Source organism: Elgaria multicarinata, chromosome 1 (genome assembly GCF_023053635.1).
Source record: "Elgaria multicarinata webbii isolate HBS135686 ecotype San Diego chromosome 1, rElgMul1.1.pri, whole genome shotgun sequence".
Lineage (NCBI taxonomy): Eukaryota > Metazoa > Chordata > Lepidosauria > Squamata > Anguidae > Elgaria > Elgaria multicarinata.
This window is the reverse complement of record NC_086171.1, coordinates 50,764,308-50,781,011: the sequence shown is the minus strand read 5'-3', so window position 1 is coordinate 50,781,011 and position 16,704 is coordinate 50,764,308. Positions and strand designations below refer to the sequence as shown.

Genomic DNA, 16,704 nt, shown 5'->3' with positions numbered 1-16,704 from the left:
GCTAGTTCCCTTTACAAAAACATCCTGATCTGAAACACTACCCAGACCTGAAAAAAACTTGGGAGAATGAATACGCACACTCACATTCTCCGTGGTATGCACATTTTTGAAGAATCAAAATACAGTTCCAAGAACTGTAAGCAATTCCTCTTCTTCTCCCTTTCTCCCCCATTTTTCCAAGCACGTTGATGTTACTCTCCAGTTTTGTTAAAATCCTGACTATAATTTTTTTGAGAGATGGTGCTGATCTGCACAATGTGTGATGGGGTCCCAGTTCATTTAACATACAGGGTACCTGAAGGGCAGCAGTTAGTTAGCATAAATTTCAAGATATGCCATGTGAACGGCATTGCCTTCTCCTGAGGCCAACATTACCATCTATTTAAATGTAGCACCTGATCTTAATGAGTCTGTTTTCATGAAGCAATTATCTCCTCTCAATACAAAAAGAGACAGAGGCCTCTTTTGTATTAATTGTGACATAACACTACCCTACTTAAGTTAGCAACAAAGTGTTGGATCTTTATTGTTTAAATGTGAGCTGCTTTCATTCAATTTGAGGTGTTCCCACCCTATCCCAATTAAGGAAGGAGTGGAACACTGTCCAGGATGAAATATGAGCCAGACATTGGCATGATAGGCTGTGAAATATATGTCCTATGTTCAAATCCCAGCTCTTCCTCAAAACCACTGGAAGCAAAAGCGATCATCCGGCCTCCAAATACTATTCCTATGCCACCTTAGAACCAATATAGACATTATTGGATTCTTTATTGCATGCAATGACTTGGGAAATAGGTTTGTAGTAAGGAAATGGCATTCTAGAGTCTTGGGAGTAGAATCTACTATAACAGGGACTCTGTATTTCTTTTGCATTCTGGTACTGGGAATGCATGTGGAATTTGATCTTTGAATTCTGATGCAAACTGATCTGCATCTCCCAGACTGATGATCAGAATGTAATTATCCTTTGAATTTTTCATGACTCCAAATATTGTGATGCAGTACTTGGCTCACAGAAACATACCTCAATGTATTTCACAATGCATGTTTTACAATAAAAGACATGTAGCGATTGTACTTATTTATACAATTTATATATCGCTCTACATCTGATAAAAAAATCCAAACAGTGAACAATAAATGGGAAATAATAATAGTAATAATAATTAAAATGCAGAATTAAAACAATAAGAAAGATTGTTTCAATAAAGTCACGACAGGTTAGACAAGGAAGGCTTGTGTAAACAAAAATGTCACCAGCATGTAACAAAAACGAAACAATGTTGGTGGCCCTTTGACATCTACAGGAAGGGATTGCCATAAATAGGGAGCCAATACACTAAAGATTGTCTTCTGAGTGGGCTCCCTGTGGAACTACCAGGAGTACGGCATCTGATGACCTCAGTGACTGGGCAGGCTAGTAAAGAGTAGGTGCTCTCTCAAATATCTGGGTTCCAGGTTGTTTAGGGCTTTTTACGTCAATAAAGAAACCTTAAACTTGGCCTGGTAGCAAATAGCTAGCCAGTTCAATTCCTTCAGTAGCGGTGTTACACGCTGGAAAGGGACAATTCCTGACAGTTGAGTTGCTGCTGTAGCTTCTCGACAACGTTAAGGGCATAGATCCACATAGATTGAGTTGCAGTAATCCAGCCTTGAGGTTACTAGCATCTGTACAACTGCGGACAAGCTGCCCCTGTCCAGGAGAGGCTGTAGCTGGTATACCATTCGAATCAGCTAGAAGGCATTCTGAGCTGTCATGGCCACTTGGGCCTCCAGTGACAAAGTTGGATCCAGGAGTACCCTTGACTATAAAACTGATCTTTCAGAGGGAGTACAAACTCAGTATAAGAAAATCTTATCCATTATATTCAGACTGATTTATACAACATTTTGAAGCAGTGGTGGAGAGTGCTTATTCAGTGAAAAGGACTTAATCATTTATCTTACCCAATTTACTTTTAATTGGAAGAGTTGCTTCTAAATTCCCAACACAGTCTGGGTAAGCACAAGCAGTGCCTTTTTTATATTTAATACTCCCAGTTTCCTAAGAAAAGATTAATGGAATGATTTCTTAGAGATAGAGATTCATTGACAAATTGGAAATACAATTCCTGTTGGAAGCTGAGGCCAAAATGCCTCACTAACATCTTGCATGTGCACACCTCTTTCTCTAACCACCATGATGGAATACTGGAATATGTATTTTTCTAACCACTTTGAAGATGTCAAAACAATATGAAGCAAAAAATTCCTAATCCTTGTTTTTTTCATTCTTTCTCACCTTTTGAATTATTATGTGCTCTGATTTGGGGAATGCTTAATGGTATGCAGGCTTCTTATGTCTCTGATCATTTTATAAAAGCTAATAATTTAGAATTATTCTAAAAAAATATTTTGTCAGCTATTAAATGGATTAACAAACATTTCAGAGTTGACTTTTGCAGACTTAATTGTGCATTTAGTTCAGGGATTGCATGACTAGGAACTGCACTGAACAGAATTATAGACTCCATTTTTTTGGAGTATGTAATACTTTTCTAATTTGCCAGTTTTCTGATATATTTTGACTGTCTCTTTTTCTCCCTCTTTGTACATATGTGCTAAAAAGTTCTGATTTTCTTGTCTCATAGCAATGGAAAGGAAAAAAAATGAGAATGGACAGTTTGTAATTTTCAAAGCACCTTAAATTAGAAGGTTCTGAATGGGAGGTTGAAAATGGAACAGTCCCTAAATTCTGCACCACCTAATATGCATGTTTGTATGTTCTGGGCACACAATCCCACTTGTGGTCCACATTGCTGTCTTCTCAATCTGCAACTCGAATTCTGTAAAAATGCTAAATTCTATACTCTTAGCAATTTTCCCATCAAAATGAATTGTGTAGTTTGACACGAAAGTTTGCATTACATTTAGATTCTAGAGTTTGGGTTTTCCAGTTTCAGGATTTGAATCCTTCTGGAGTGGGTCTTTCAAATTCCTTTCATCCTCGATTTCTTTATTTCTTAGACATTTCACTGTCTTTGTTGACTTCCTGGTAGTTCCACGAATTTCTGCCTTGTGTCTTGTTATCAAAGTGTCCTTATATCAAAGGCTTTCTTTTCCTGTGATGACATGTAGGTTGTTGTGTACCTTTCCCACTTCCCAAGTGTGTACCTTGGATTAGCAGAAAGATACAATCCTATAACTGTAATTACATTATGAGATTCAATTGCAAGGATGCATGGGAGAAATGACATCCATCTGAGCAAGAATGTTCTAGATGTTTTGTAAATTACATGCTCATTCCAGCAAATGGGTTTTTTTAGAACGCAGGTACATTTTACATATGCTAACCAGTTTGTATACATCCCATTTGTTTCCATTACTCATTTACATTTAGAACCCACCCTGACCAACAGAATCAGCTCAGATATTAGCAAGTGAACATAACCCCCCCTCCTCCTGAATAGCTTAGCATTCAGAATCTAAATCAAACAGATTGTAGAGGAATGAAAGAGGGAAACAGGAACATAAAACCCACAGTGTGCATTACATATCTTGTGGAAAAGGCCTTACAACCACGCCCTAGCTTGCATAGGCGTGGGGAGGCAGTTGCGGGTGGGGGCAAGAGAGACATGTGAAAGCTCACTGTTGGCGGTCTCTGGGTGGTGCCACCTGGGATGGGAGGGGTCTTTTATGGGCTGTTGTCCCTCCCAGCCACCTCCTCGTCTCATGGCCTCCATCTACCTTCGCAGAAATCTAATAAATGTGGCCCTATTTAAATCCAGCTTCATTGTCTTGTCTCGTTATTTCCACCTTCCAATCCCGCAAGTGCGACTGCCTTGTAAATCAAATATTTTAAATCCAAGTGTTACTTCATGATTGGGCATAAATGTGTGGCTTTTGCTTTCTTTGTAGACGGTGGACATACATAAAGAGAAAGTGGCCCGTAGAGAGATCGGCATTTTGACAACCAATAAGAATACATCCAGAACACACAAAATCATTGCTCCAGCAAACATGGAGCGTCCTGTAAGGTATATTCGAAAACCTATAGACTACACAGTGTTGGATGACGTGGGCCATGGTGTAAAGGTAAGCACTCTGCTCTCTTCCCAACCATCCTCAATTATTTGGGGTAGCAAATGGTATTACATATTTATATTCTAGCCTGCTTAAAGTAGCTGTAAACTCTTAAAGAATTATGTACGTTAATAGCTTAGAAGTATACAAAATTTGACCAATCTCATCCTGCTTAAAGTGGTGTGTTACGCTTTTTCAACCCAGCTGTTTGCTCCCCACCCTCTTTATGAACTGCACTGAACTTTCAGGTTCCCTCAAAACTAATAATCTGTTTGGTGGTGCAAACATATGGAGATTATCATTCACAGCTCATGCTGCATACAGCAGCTATTCACTGGACCAAATAATGGAATCCTAAACACATACTTGTCATGTGTCCATCGGTTCCAAAGGTCTGATGGAACAGAAGTTTTCACTAATCTGATAGAATGGGCCTTCCTAAGGAGAGAATTCCCTAGTTACAGTTTAGTAGTGTACAGGGACTTAAATGAAAAGCTCCTAGTGTCTATCACCTGCCTGGCCATTAGATCTTTTTTCATTGGAAAAATGACATAGATGCAGTGACATTTAGTATACAGAAGACAGAATATTGGCCTGACCTTCAGGAATCTTGCATCATTCTAGACTTTGAATTAAGATAGTGCCATGACAGAAAAAACTTCAAAGACTATGGCCTGGTTCAGAAATAACAGTAAACTCCCCAGTCTAGCATTGCATTCAAACCCTAAATTGTGGTTAGTTGAAACCAGAGTTAGGGTTAGTTGAAGCAAGCTAGCTTCATAAACTGGGTTGAAGCTGTCTTCTTTCAACTGATCATAGTTTGTCCAGGTTTGGACATAATACTTAGTTGGGGCTTGTCTAAAATGGAAGTGGTAGCTTTTGAATTTCTCCTGTATGCACCAGTGGCAGAGAAGGAAATGGAGAGTCCACAAGCCTGAGGTTCACTACGGCTTGTTCTGTAATGATAACCCATGATTTATCGTTACATCTGAATGACGCTTGTATATCCCTAAGCTACAGAGAAACTTAGCAGTTCAGTGATATTTGCAGCCAGAGTTTTCTAACTCCTGCTTCCATGGAAGAATCTTATTAAATCTTTTTATAGAAAATAAAGATGGCCCTCTGTCTTGAACTAACTAGTTGGCATTTTTACAGCAATCAGATGCTCTGTGATTGTGATGGTACTGTCTGTTTTAGCATCTACTTTGCTAAATGCTGTGGCAAGCAGGGAACAGATGCAATCATGTAAATATGGAGGCAGAACGGAACAAGGAACTAGGCATACCTTGAGAATACTGTTCCTTTCCACCTTTAACTAATTTATGCAAGATCTTTTCCTTGAATGCATTGAAATGCCCTTTCAAAGGCAAGTTAAAGCAGATGCCATGCAACTTGTGTTTTTAAGGGACTACAAAATAATAAGCAATGGTAGAACAATGTTTCTCTCTCTCTCTCCTGACTTCCGGTTCTTAGCATACTTTTTTGTAAGGGAAAGAGGAAATGCCAGAACACTGATATACACAGAGTTTTACAGAAAAGATTTAGGTTCCTTAAAAAGATGACCATATCATATTGTGAGTTTTGTAGTAGAGCTCAGTTCCACTGTTTTCTAGCAGGGGGATATAAATGGGTTGAAGACTTGGTGACTGACTTTGTAACATGCCGAAGTGTGACAATACCCTCTAACTCCGCCAGCACTGCCACATAAGAACATAAGAAGAGCCCTGCTGGATCAGACCAAGGGTCCAACTAGTCCAGCACAATGTTCACACAGTGGCCAACCAGCCATCCACCAAGGATGAATAAGCAGGACATGGTGCAACAGCACCCTCCCACCCAAGTTCCCCAGCAACTGGTGCACACAGGCTTACTGCCTCGAATATTGGAGTTAGCACACAACCATCAGGGCTAGTAGCCATTGATAGCCTTCGCCTCCAGGAATGTATTCATCCCCCTTTTAAAGCCATCCAAATGAGTGGCCATCACTACATCTTGTGGTAGTGAGTTCCATAATTTATCTATGTGCTGTGTGAAGAAGTACTTCCTCTTATTTGTCCTGGATCTCCCACCAATCAACTTCATGGGATGACCCCGGGTTCTAGTATTTTGAGAGAGGGAAAAAAATGCCTCCCTATCCACATTCTCCATACCATGCATAATTTTGTACACCACTGTGTCCTGTGTACTGTGTGTACAGAGTTTGTGCTTCCTACTGCATGTCTTCAAGATCAGCTTTGTTTTGTTTTTGTTTTCAGAATGGATGCTTTTGTAAGGCCATACTGAGTTTTGGAAGTTCTTTTTTCAAATCCCACCTCCAGCCATGAACTCTTTGGGTGGTCTTCTGCAATCCACACTCTCTTGTCCCCAGCCCATGAACTGCATTATCATTGGGAAAACACTGACCTAACTTTCTACAGTGCTTTAGGATGCAATCCTATGTGTGTTTAGACAGAAAAAGCCCTACAACTCTCAGCATTCCCCAGCCAGCCATTATTTTTTCTTTGTAAGCATGCATAGGATTGTGCCATTAAAGATGACTAAGCAAACATCTGAAGTACTTTGGGTACTTAAGCAAAGTATTGACAGTTATATTCCAGGCCTGTTCAGATTTTTCTAGGCAGAAAATCCATCTTTGTAGGACTACATTGCATGTCAATTGGGAAAACAGAAATTCATTAAAATTAATTTATGAGACTTCTTTAATCTGATATTAGAAATCACCAGCTAGCGCTTAGAGAATTTCTGAAAGGTTGTCTCATATGAAAGACATTTATGCAAACATGTGCAAATAGATGTACCCTTCTTTATTAGTACTGATTTTCTCAGTGCAGATCTTCTCAATCGAAGATTACTTTCCCAAATTATAATTAATCTATTACAACTAATTAAGGGGCATAGAAATGCATATACTCAGGCAGAGAACCCCATTCTTTACCTTAGTTAGTAAATGCATCAATTTAAATAATTGTTAGATATAAATGATATTTTGGTGGTAGCATCATAACCATTCAAAATGTTCTACAATCCATTTGCAACTTCCTACCATTTTTGCGACATAGATCGTAAATATTCCAATTTTACAGATGGGAACATGTGACTGAGAGGTTATTTGACCAAAGCTATCCAGTGAGTTCATGTCTGAGTAGATTCTAGCTATTGGACCACCCTTCTGGTCTATTTTTTTGCCTTCCTATTTTTCCTAGCTGGGTTCTTTCCCCACAAGGCTCTAGCATCAAAAGGAAAGGTCAAGAATACATAGCTGTGCTTATGGAGCATATCATTAAAGGGAGATACAAATATTATAAGGGTGGGGGCCATAGCTCAGGAGTATAGCACAAGCTTTTCATATAGAAGGTCACAACTTTGATTCTTGGCATTTCCAGTCGAAATCCTTCTACCCAGGATGGGGCTTTAAAATTGCCGACAGTGAGAGGAAAAAATATTTCTTTAGATCATACAGTGGTTTGATGTAAGATAAGAAAGCTTTAATATGCTCACAGCAGTGGCAAGTATAATCCACAGATTGGTTACTACTATCACATTTATTTTTATTGCCATTTTGTTTTGTAAGCTGCTTTGGAAATACTGTTGTGAAATCAGGGTATATTCTCCCACCCCTAAAATTTTTTTTTAGCTCCTCCACCTTGTTGCATATTTGGGTACACAACTGCATAGAAAGAGGCTAGTGTAACCCAGGCTGGCTGATTGCTGCTGGTAATTTCCCTATGATTTTTTTTGGGGAAAAGCAGGGCTGGAATCATTGGAACTGCTATCAGCTCACCATGTATATAACCTGGCCCTAACCATCCTTTTTCCAAACAAATCACATGGAGGAATTAGAATTTATCTATGTGGACTGGCTGTGTCCAGGACAGGAAGATCATGTTTGTGTGTGTTTGGGAAAGATTTCCATGTAATTTCCCTTCTTAGGAAGGGTTCCATTTTGTTAAATGACCAGCAGATACAGGCCAAAGAACTTTTTTTTTTGTCTGGGTTCCCCGCCATCACACATCCCATATACCTGCAGCTGTTTAAAATGTTTACAGGCTGTCTTAAATGTATTTATTAGTTACATGTACATTTTGATAGTGTCACAATTGCAGCAGCCTTGGCAGCATATTTTTAAATTGCTAGATTATGGCCTTAGCTAGACCCAAGGTTTATCCCGGGATCGTCCTGGGGTTGTCCCTGCCTGCTCCCAGGATAACCTGTGTGTCATTTACATGAATAAGGATGACCCCGGGACGATCCCGGGATAAACCTTAGGTCTAGCTAAGGCCTAAGACAGAGCTGAATATAACCCCTTTTGTGGAAATCCATTCTGCTTTCTTGAGGGGAAAATTTTATTTCTGTACCTGGTCTGCAGTTGTCAATTACAATGAAAAAAAAATGCCACAAATATTGTACCATTATCATTTAAATCTGCCATGTGGACAGTAATAGATTTGCCATTAATTTCTACTTTTCTTCCTCCTTTTCTTTTTGCCAACGTAAGTGGCTAAAAGCCAAGGTAAGAAGAGTTATTTCTCATTTGATCCACAACACCCCATGACAATAGAGGCTGCTGAGCCATTACACCTGAAAGCTAGCACTCTCTCTCTCTCTCTCTCTCTCTCTCTCTCTCTTTCTCCTGTACTTCTCTGCTCCTTTTTCCATAGGTTATTTAGATGTGCTGAACTTCAGTTCCAACTGACAGTTAATATATCACTGATATATTGACAAATGCATTTTATTCATAGATAACATTTAATTTTCTCTAACATACATAGTGCTTTGCTTTGATTCAGTAGGTGCTTTTCTCTTATTGACTTATGTTTTAGTCAAGGTTTCCCAGAAACACTTGCATGCCTATGCTAATCAGATAGCTGGACTAAATAAATGTATTAGTAAATCCTGAATACAAAATAGATTCAGTGGATCTGACATGGTCACTGAAATAAGGTTGGTACATGACCCATTATTTATGCTTAGTGCAGCTGAGGTTTCATTCACGATGGGAATAAAATCGCAAAGGAGGGGAGGAGAGAATAAAAAGCTTAGATGTGGGATTTTTCTTATTGTATTTAATCCAGTATGCAGTAAAAGAAGTTGTGGTTTAAAAGCTGTCTGGGAATCCTCACTTCATATTAGTGAACTGAAGCAACATATAGTTTGAGCTATTTTGGTCCCCAAAATTAAAGCATTATTCTGGTTTTCAGCATGGAAACAATCAGCCTGCGAGAACTGGCACTTTGTCAAGAACAAATCCGCCTACACAAAAACCACCAAGTCCTCCAATGTCAGGCCGGGGAACTCTGGGGTAAGAATAAGACTTCTCATTCTGCTTTTATGTGGACAAAGAACACAATTTTAATTGCTTGTGTCAACATTATCTAGCATTTTTGAAGCTTCGTTGTCCTCCACTGTTAAATAACTTGTACAGCTCACTTCTAAAATATTAATTTTAGGATTGAGCATCTTTTCATGGCTCTGCGGTTTATGTTGAATAATTGGCAGTCTGCATACTAAGTGCACTTAAAAATAAGGTCAACTGGTTTCAATGGGACCATCCCCTGAGTGAATGATGTGTAGGGTTGCAACCTGGGTAGGAGACTGCTGGTTAGTTTCTGGTGTAGTCAAATTCTATGATTCTATGAAGGCTGTGTCTATCTCTTCCATTTGGAGGCCGAATTCCATTTTGGAGACGCTCTCGGGGACCGCATTCCAGTAGTGGGTGGGGCTGAAAGTAAAAGGGGCAAACTCCTCTAAATGCCTGCATATTATAGCTCAAAGCTCTTAATGCCACAAAGTTTTAGAAAAGGCATTTCAACATTTTAGAATGTGGAAAAAATGGTACAAAAGCTGGCCACTACCAAAGGGTGGTTGTTTGGTGGAAAGGGGGTGAGGATAGTAGAAGCAAGGAGCGGTCATGTTGGGAACACCAGACGGCCAGATTTGGCCCCAGGCCTGAAGTTCTGCACCCCGATCTACTGCATGGGCCAAAAACAAGGTCTGCAACAAACCAGGCGATACATTGTTTGGATAAAAAAGAAGCTGGAGCAAGTACAAAACGCAGCAGCTTGGCTGTTGTTGGAGCTGCCTCTTTTCAGCCGATAACTCCTTTTCTGAGGGAATTGTACTGAATGGCTATTGGCTACCAGGCCAGGTTTAAGGTTTTGGTACTAGAGTACAAAGCCCTAAACAACTTGGGACCAGGATACCTAACAGAGCGCCTTCTCCCTTACCGATCTGCCTGATCACTGAGGTCATCAGAGGGGCATGATGCTCGTGGTGGTTCTACATGGACCTTTGGCCCAACTGGAGTCTACCAGGAGAAGAACCTTCTCTTTGGAGCTCCCTGGCCCTGGAGGTCAGGCAGGCGGCAGCACTATGCTGCTTCCAGCACCTCCTGAAAACAACTCTTTTCCAGGAAGCATTCCTCCACTGCTGTTTTTAATCGTCTTCTTTTTTTCTGTTTCATTCCTATGAGCACTGCTCCAGAATCTATTTTAGATATGGAGTGGTTAATAATAATAATAATAATAATAATAATAATAATAATAATAATAATAATAATAATAGATGACCTACTGCAGTCCTATCCCACTTGCTCATAGATTCTCAGACTATAGGTTTGGGAGGGATAAAACATGTTCTGGGGTGGGAGCATGAGTCCCAAGACCTTGAGAGTGATCAGCCTGCTGCTAGTATCAAGGTTTTGGAACCCCACACCCTTTTGGAGATCTCAAATGGGAATATAGCTGGCAGTAGTTGGAGAGTAGAGCTGCTGTGATTCTGGCCTTCACGTCATTGCTTAGAGAATCTATGAGGGAAATGAAACGGGGGGGGGGGAATAGCACTCCTGCTGTAAAATATTTAATACCCATTTGCCCTGATCCACAGATTCTGACATGCACCTGCAGTGTATAAGAATGTTAACAGACACAGCAAACAAATGGCTGGCATGGAATTCGGGTGGAGGGAGGGGAGTGTTCCAGAAGGAAGCATAAGCATAATGGTCTTGAGAAACATTGCCTTAGATAAAATACAAAGTTTGAAATTGAAAAAATGACCCCGGAATTCTGTGTGTGTAGCAGAGAACATATCTTCTATTTAATGTTGTGAACAGCTGAGAGATTCGATTATATTCAGTGGTGTATAAATACTACAAAGAGGTATCTTTCTTGCTAGGTATATACAATAATGTATAATGCCATTCACCATTTTGGGAAATGTGCAAAGCCAGTTTAAAAAATGTATGCTTCAGTAACCTGGCATGGAATTAGTATTACTTTAATGGCTACCTGGATTGTGGAGCAATATGTAAAATATTGAGTATCCAAATATATTTAATATTTAAAACTGCAGCTGCAGGGGAGAGTTATGGTTATTCCCAATGCATAGCTAAATTGTTGATCTAGGATTAAAGGATTTAAAATAATAATAATAATAATAATAATAATAATAATAATAATAATGGAATATGGGAAGTTCTCAGTTGTGAATTTGCTTTAGTATGCTTAAAAATCGCCTTCTCTGCATTGTAGGTAATCTTTCCTCCATATTTAGACTTTTAGTAGAAGTTTAAATAAACGATACAATTTAAACAAACAAACAAAACACCTACATGCTTCGTTGAAAAGTAGAAGCTGCCAAATGAAAACCCCACAGAGCAGAAAGCATCTCATCTAAGTTGTAGGTGGAGGCTTAAGAAAACTCTAAAAACCTTAGAAGACAATCCAGTGTATAAACTAGCCATTAGCGTAAAGGCATTCTATGGTGTAGCTGAGTATATAAATCCTGTTCTGAGCAGACAGCAGTTGCTGATAACTTGAGAAAGGCATATAAGAGTCATAAATTTGAGGGAATTGCAATAAGTGCTATTTAGTGCTGAGAGGTTTGAAGGGAGTCATTATCTTACTGAACTCTCATGCAAGGAAAGCAGAACTTGTGATACCTTTTGGAGGCAATGAATTACACGGGGGTGAGAAGTTTGGTGCACTTGCATTGGAAGGCAGGGGATGTGAATAGGCCAAAACATAAAAAAATAAAAATAAAAATATATATGTGAGGGTTAAAATCTACCTCGAACCAGCTTTCTGATTGAGCTAGAGAAAACAAAGCACACTAGTTTCAGGGACCAGCGGTACAAAACTAGGTCAAACACTACATCAAATTGCCATTGGCTACGCCACATAAAAGGATCAGTTCAATGACTCTATGAAATGCCAATATCATTGCTACCAAATATGGCTCCCGGCATTTATTTTATTGATATAAATCTATTAACTGTGTATTTTAAAATGTCACTTGGGATTCTCCTCTTGGTAATTTGCCAATTGGCATGAGTCCCTGAAATAGGGTTTCTGGCCCACTGGAAGATCGCTTTTTCAAAAGTGATTAAATAGGCAATGGTTTCCAGACACCTTTTGAATATATGCAGGGAATAGCAGTAGCAGTTTCCTGTAATGCAGGGGTAGGCAACTTGTGGCCTTCCAGGTCTTTTGGCCTACAACTCCCATAAACCTAAGGCTTATGGAAGTTGTAGGACAAAATGTCTGAAGGGAACAAGTTGCCCACTCCTCCATAATAGGACCATCTTCTTCAGATATTTGTATAATCATAAATTCTTCATGATCTTTCTGTAGTCGCACACATATTCCAGAGGTAATTGCACCTGTGAGCATCTACCCACATGCATCTATCTGGCCACCTTGTACCAAGCATCACTATGTTTTCAAATGTGGACCCAAGCACTACATTTTCAAATATGGATGCCTTTCAGATATGATTCCAAGGATCTCTATACTCTTAGATTTAATCAGTGTCCCCACTGGACCAATATTGTGGCCTGCACAGAGAATAGAAAGGGCACTATTCCTAGGGGTTGAAGCCCAGTCTGACCTGCAACCTTTTCTGGTCCCATAATCTCAGCTGGGTAGGCCTGCATGAATTTGCCAAACATGGCTGATTGGCAAAAGCCACCAAGGGAGAAACAGGTGAAACAGAAGATGGGAATAGTGAGCTCCATTTCCCCCCCTTGAAGGAGGATGCAGCTATTTGTACACTAGAGGCATCTGGTAAGTCCTGGAATGGGTATCCTGTGAAAGTGTAACAAATGTTGTAGCCTGTCCAATATAAGCTCAGAAGCAGGTATATCTTCAAAACAGAAGTGCTTTGTACAAAGTTGGTAGATAACAAGATCTGGGCAGGTGCTGATAGATGGACTAGGACAGTCACCTTAGATTTATGTGTATGACTGCACAGAGGAATGCCACTTACAGGTTAACAAGTTGCCTTATCCTACCTGTGAATTCTCTTGGTGGGATCAGGAGGAAACGGTCTGTGGCATGTTTGATTTCCAAACGTGATGCTGATGCAGTTGACCATAACTGAGCTGGCTCATTATTACTATTTCTCTGGCCCTTTCTTAACCTTAAAAGGCCAGTCTTATGCAGGAGATGACAGAGGCTGGGGTGTTGGGATCTGCATGCTTTCTTACCCCCAAGAAAAGAAAGAATTCAGTCTGATGAAGGACAAATCACATTATTACTCAGAGCACCAATGTCCTCACAGTCATCTCTCTTGCTACCCACCAGGCTCCCTGCCCCTCCTGATTTTAATTTCGTTTAAGATTTTTATACCTTCTTTAAAATTGGGATCTTGGCAAGCGGCAAAGCAAAGTGCTGTCCTCTAGTGCCATCTTTATTCAGGTTCAACAGAATGGTTTTCAGATTTGGAGCTCAGGCTCCACTTCTTCGTTATACTTATGTTCTTGAGCATGTTACTTTCCTTTTAAGAACATAAGAAGTGTCATGCTGGATCAGACCAAGGGTCCATCTAGTCCTGCACTCTGTTCACACAAGTGGCCAACCAGCCATCAGCCAGGGATGAACAAGCAGGACATAATGCAACAGCACCTTCCCACCCATGTTCCCCAGTGGTCTGTGACTGGTCATGCCCACCATGATTGCCATTTTATGAATGGGCAAGGGCCTTCATGGCAGTCATTCTGTGAGAGTGCCTACAACATTCTCTCAAAGTTCCAAATATGTCCACTGACCCATTATAGTTGGGGAACCCTGCATTATTTTATCCTTTCTGTATTAAAAACCAATCCTACCATAACTGCTTGAACATATAAAAATGAGTTGTTGGGTGAAGGAGGTATAGACTAGCCTTCTCTCTGATATGCTCATTTATAAGTGTAGGACCTTTTTGTGTGGAGGAATAATTATTTACGCATGACACCTCCAGTATGTAGTACAGTCCAGGAACTGTTTTTGCTTCTAGTTTCCCTAGAGAACTTTTGAGGTTCCGGCTCTTCTTGAGAGCTTCCAGTGCCTGATTCCTGTGATCCTTTGGCTTGATCTAGACATCGTGTTCTGACCCTTCCAACCAAGGTGTGGACGTTTGGGAAAGGGCTATAGACTGGCATGCGCTTTTCTCCTCGCTTATGTGCTGATTCTCTTCTCTGGTTCCCTTATTTCCCCTAACAGTAGTTTGTTGTGACATGTATATTGGCAAACTGCACTTGGCATTAACCAAGGAAGCACGATTGGAAAGCATAGTTTAAATTGGATTTGTATACCCATGATTTGGAGGCTAGCAATAACCGTAGGGTCCCAGCTTGGATGTCACCACAAACTGTGGTTAGAGCAACCTGGAAATGCAGGGAGGCAATGAAGAGGGAGCTTGTGGCACATTTTCAAATTTTCAAACTATGATTTGGAAGAGTGACTGAACTGTACTTTGTGGCAGCTTTGTGGTGCTTTAAGTCCTAATTTATAGCTGTGTAGACCAGAAGTACTCCTAACATGAGATCAAGTGAGATATAAATCCAAGTTATCCAAGGAAGTTTCTTACTCAGTTGGGTATTGGATTTCAGTAATACTGCATGCAATAGTATGAGCACACTGTACTGCAAACGCTGAGTCCACTAATACGTTTCCTGCCCCTGGATTTTGAAATAGTGTAGTTAATATTCCCGTTTGCCTTAAAGCACAGGGTAGCTTATGCTGCAGTTTCACAGATGATAAGTGTTGTTGTCATTTACCTTGGAATATCCATCATGTTTTATATCATAGTCTCTCTTAAAACTGAAATGCATGAACTCATTTACTTTTTCAGTATCATATTTACTACAGCAAAACCGTATTTTAACTTTGATTTTTGAAGCTTTCTGTGTGGTAGAAATGGGTTTGCGGGAACCCATAATTTCAGAGCCCAATTATGGAATTTCTTGGTTTTATGACATGGCTGTAACAAAGTAGATTCTTACTTGAGATGACATCTTTTACAGAACAAAATTAAGACTTTACTAAGCCATTAAAAGAGGAAGATAAAACAATTATGACTGCAATAACCAAAGCTAATGGAAGGAAACAAATCTTGTTAATGTTTTGGCCTTGTGTGGCTGTCTGTTTGCCTAAAGTTATCCAATTTAAGATCTTATAGGAGATCTTGTGGCACTCTTATATTGCTGTGTTGCAGAGAACCATTCATTAAATGTCACATAGGTTTAAGGCATAGTATGCACAAAAAAACCTCCTGTTAAGAAAAGGATGAAAGTTGACAGACTGAGTTAGAACAGTTTTTCATCCAGCCCTGTACTCTGAATCCTGCCTGCAGCTTTCCATGGGGACAGAGGGACAGTTTCTCCAGTTCTTTTGCCTTAACCTGGAGCTGATTGTGGAACTGAGCCTTTGGCTTCATATGTACAGAGTTCATACTTGACCCCAGAGATGAGACCAGTCAGATATCCTTCTCGTTGTACTTGCAATTTCCTTTGCCCTCTGTTTTTGGTGAATTCCCAGACAGTTATGAGATGGGTTGAATGGTGATGAAAGCATTGTAAACAAGCTCTGCTACTCTTTCAAAATTATCCTCGTGCAAAGACTAATGTCATATTACAATTGCTCCAAGATCCAATCAAGGCACTGGAGTAGCAGATACCACCTATATACGTATATACTTTGGCCCTGTTCAGAGGACATCTTAAACCACAGCTTTAACCATGGTGAATAAGACAAAAAGCCTTACTCACCTTGGTTAAAGCTGTGGTTTAAGGTGTCTTCTGAACGGGGTCTTTGTGTCTGTATAAAGTGTCATCCTAAACTTTGAATCTAAATTACTGCTGCAGTTGACATGCAATTGAAGTCAATTGCATAGCCCATGTTGATTTTAATAATTATTGATATACCCTGTAGGAATAATATGCTGTGTCGAAAGAACACTGCAAGATGGCATTCACAACTGTAGCTGTAGGGCAGGGAACCTGTGGCTCTGTAGATGAGGTGGAACTACAATTCCTATCAACCTTGGCCATTAGCTGTGCTCGTTGGGAATTGGCATTGAAGAGCATCCAGACAGCCATGGGTTCCTCTCACCTGTTGTAGGCTAATATTACAGTGATTTGTTTTTCTACTAAATTTGAACATTTTCCTCCTCTTCCACTTTGTGTCTTGCTTCGTTTCAACAGACGGAACACCCCCTATAAGACCCTGGAGCCTGTTAAGCCGCCAACGGTCCCTAATGATTACATGACCAGTCCTGCGAGACTTGGAAGCCAGCACAGTCCTGGAAGAACGGCATCCTTGAACCAGAGGCCCAGAACACACAGGTACAATGCGAGACTTTTATGACTTGTCTGCTAAGAAA

The 16,704-nt window shown here is 40.1% G+C and overlaps 1 protein-coding gene across 10 annotated transcripts in view; it reads left to right on the top strand.

Moving 5' to 3' along the window:
• Positions 1-16,704, top strand: part of ABI1 (abl interactor 1) — a 140,569-nt gene that overhangs the window by 98,753 nt on the left and 25,112 nt on the right. For 6 of the 10 annotated variants that reach the window (XM_063127918.1, XM_063127911.1, XM_063127955.1 and 3 more), the window contains exons 3-6: positions 3,901-4,077; positions 8,561-8,575; positions 9,264-9,364; positions 16,526-16,666. In XM_063127918.1, the coding sequence (XP_062983988.1) occupies positions 3,901-4,077; positions 8,561-8,575; positions 9,264-9,364; positions 16,526-16,666 (434 nt within the window). The remainder of the gene's footprint in view (positions 1-3,900; positions 4,078-8,560; positions 8,576-9,263; positions 9,365-16,525; positions 16,667-16,704) is intronic. The other 4 variants (XM_063127912.1, XM_063127962.1, XM_063127935.1 and 1 more) reach the window with 1 other exon arrangement.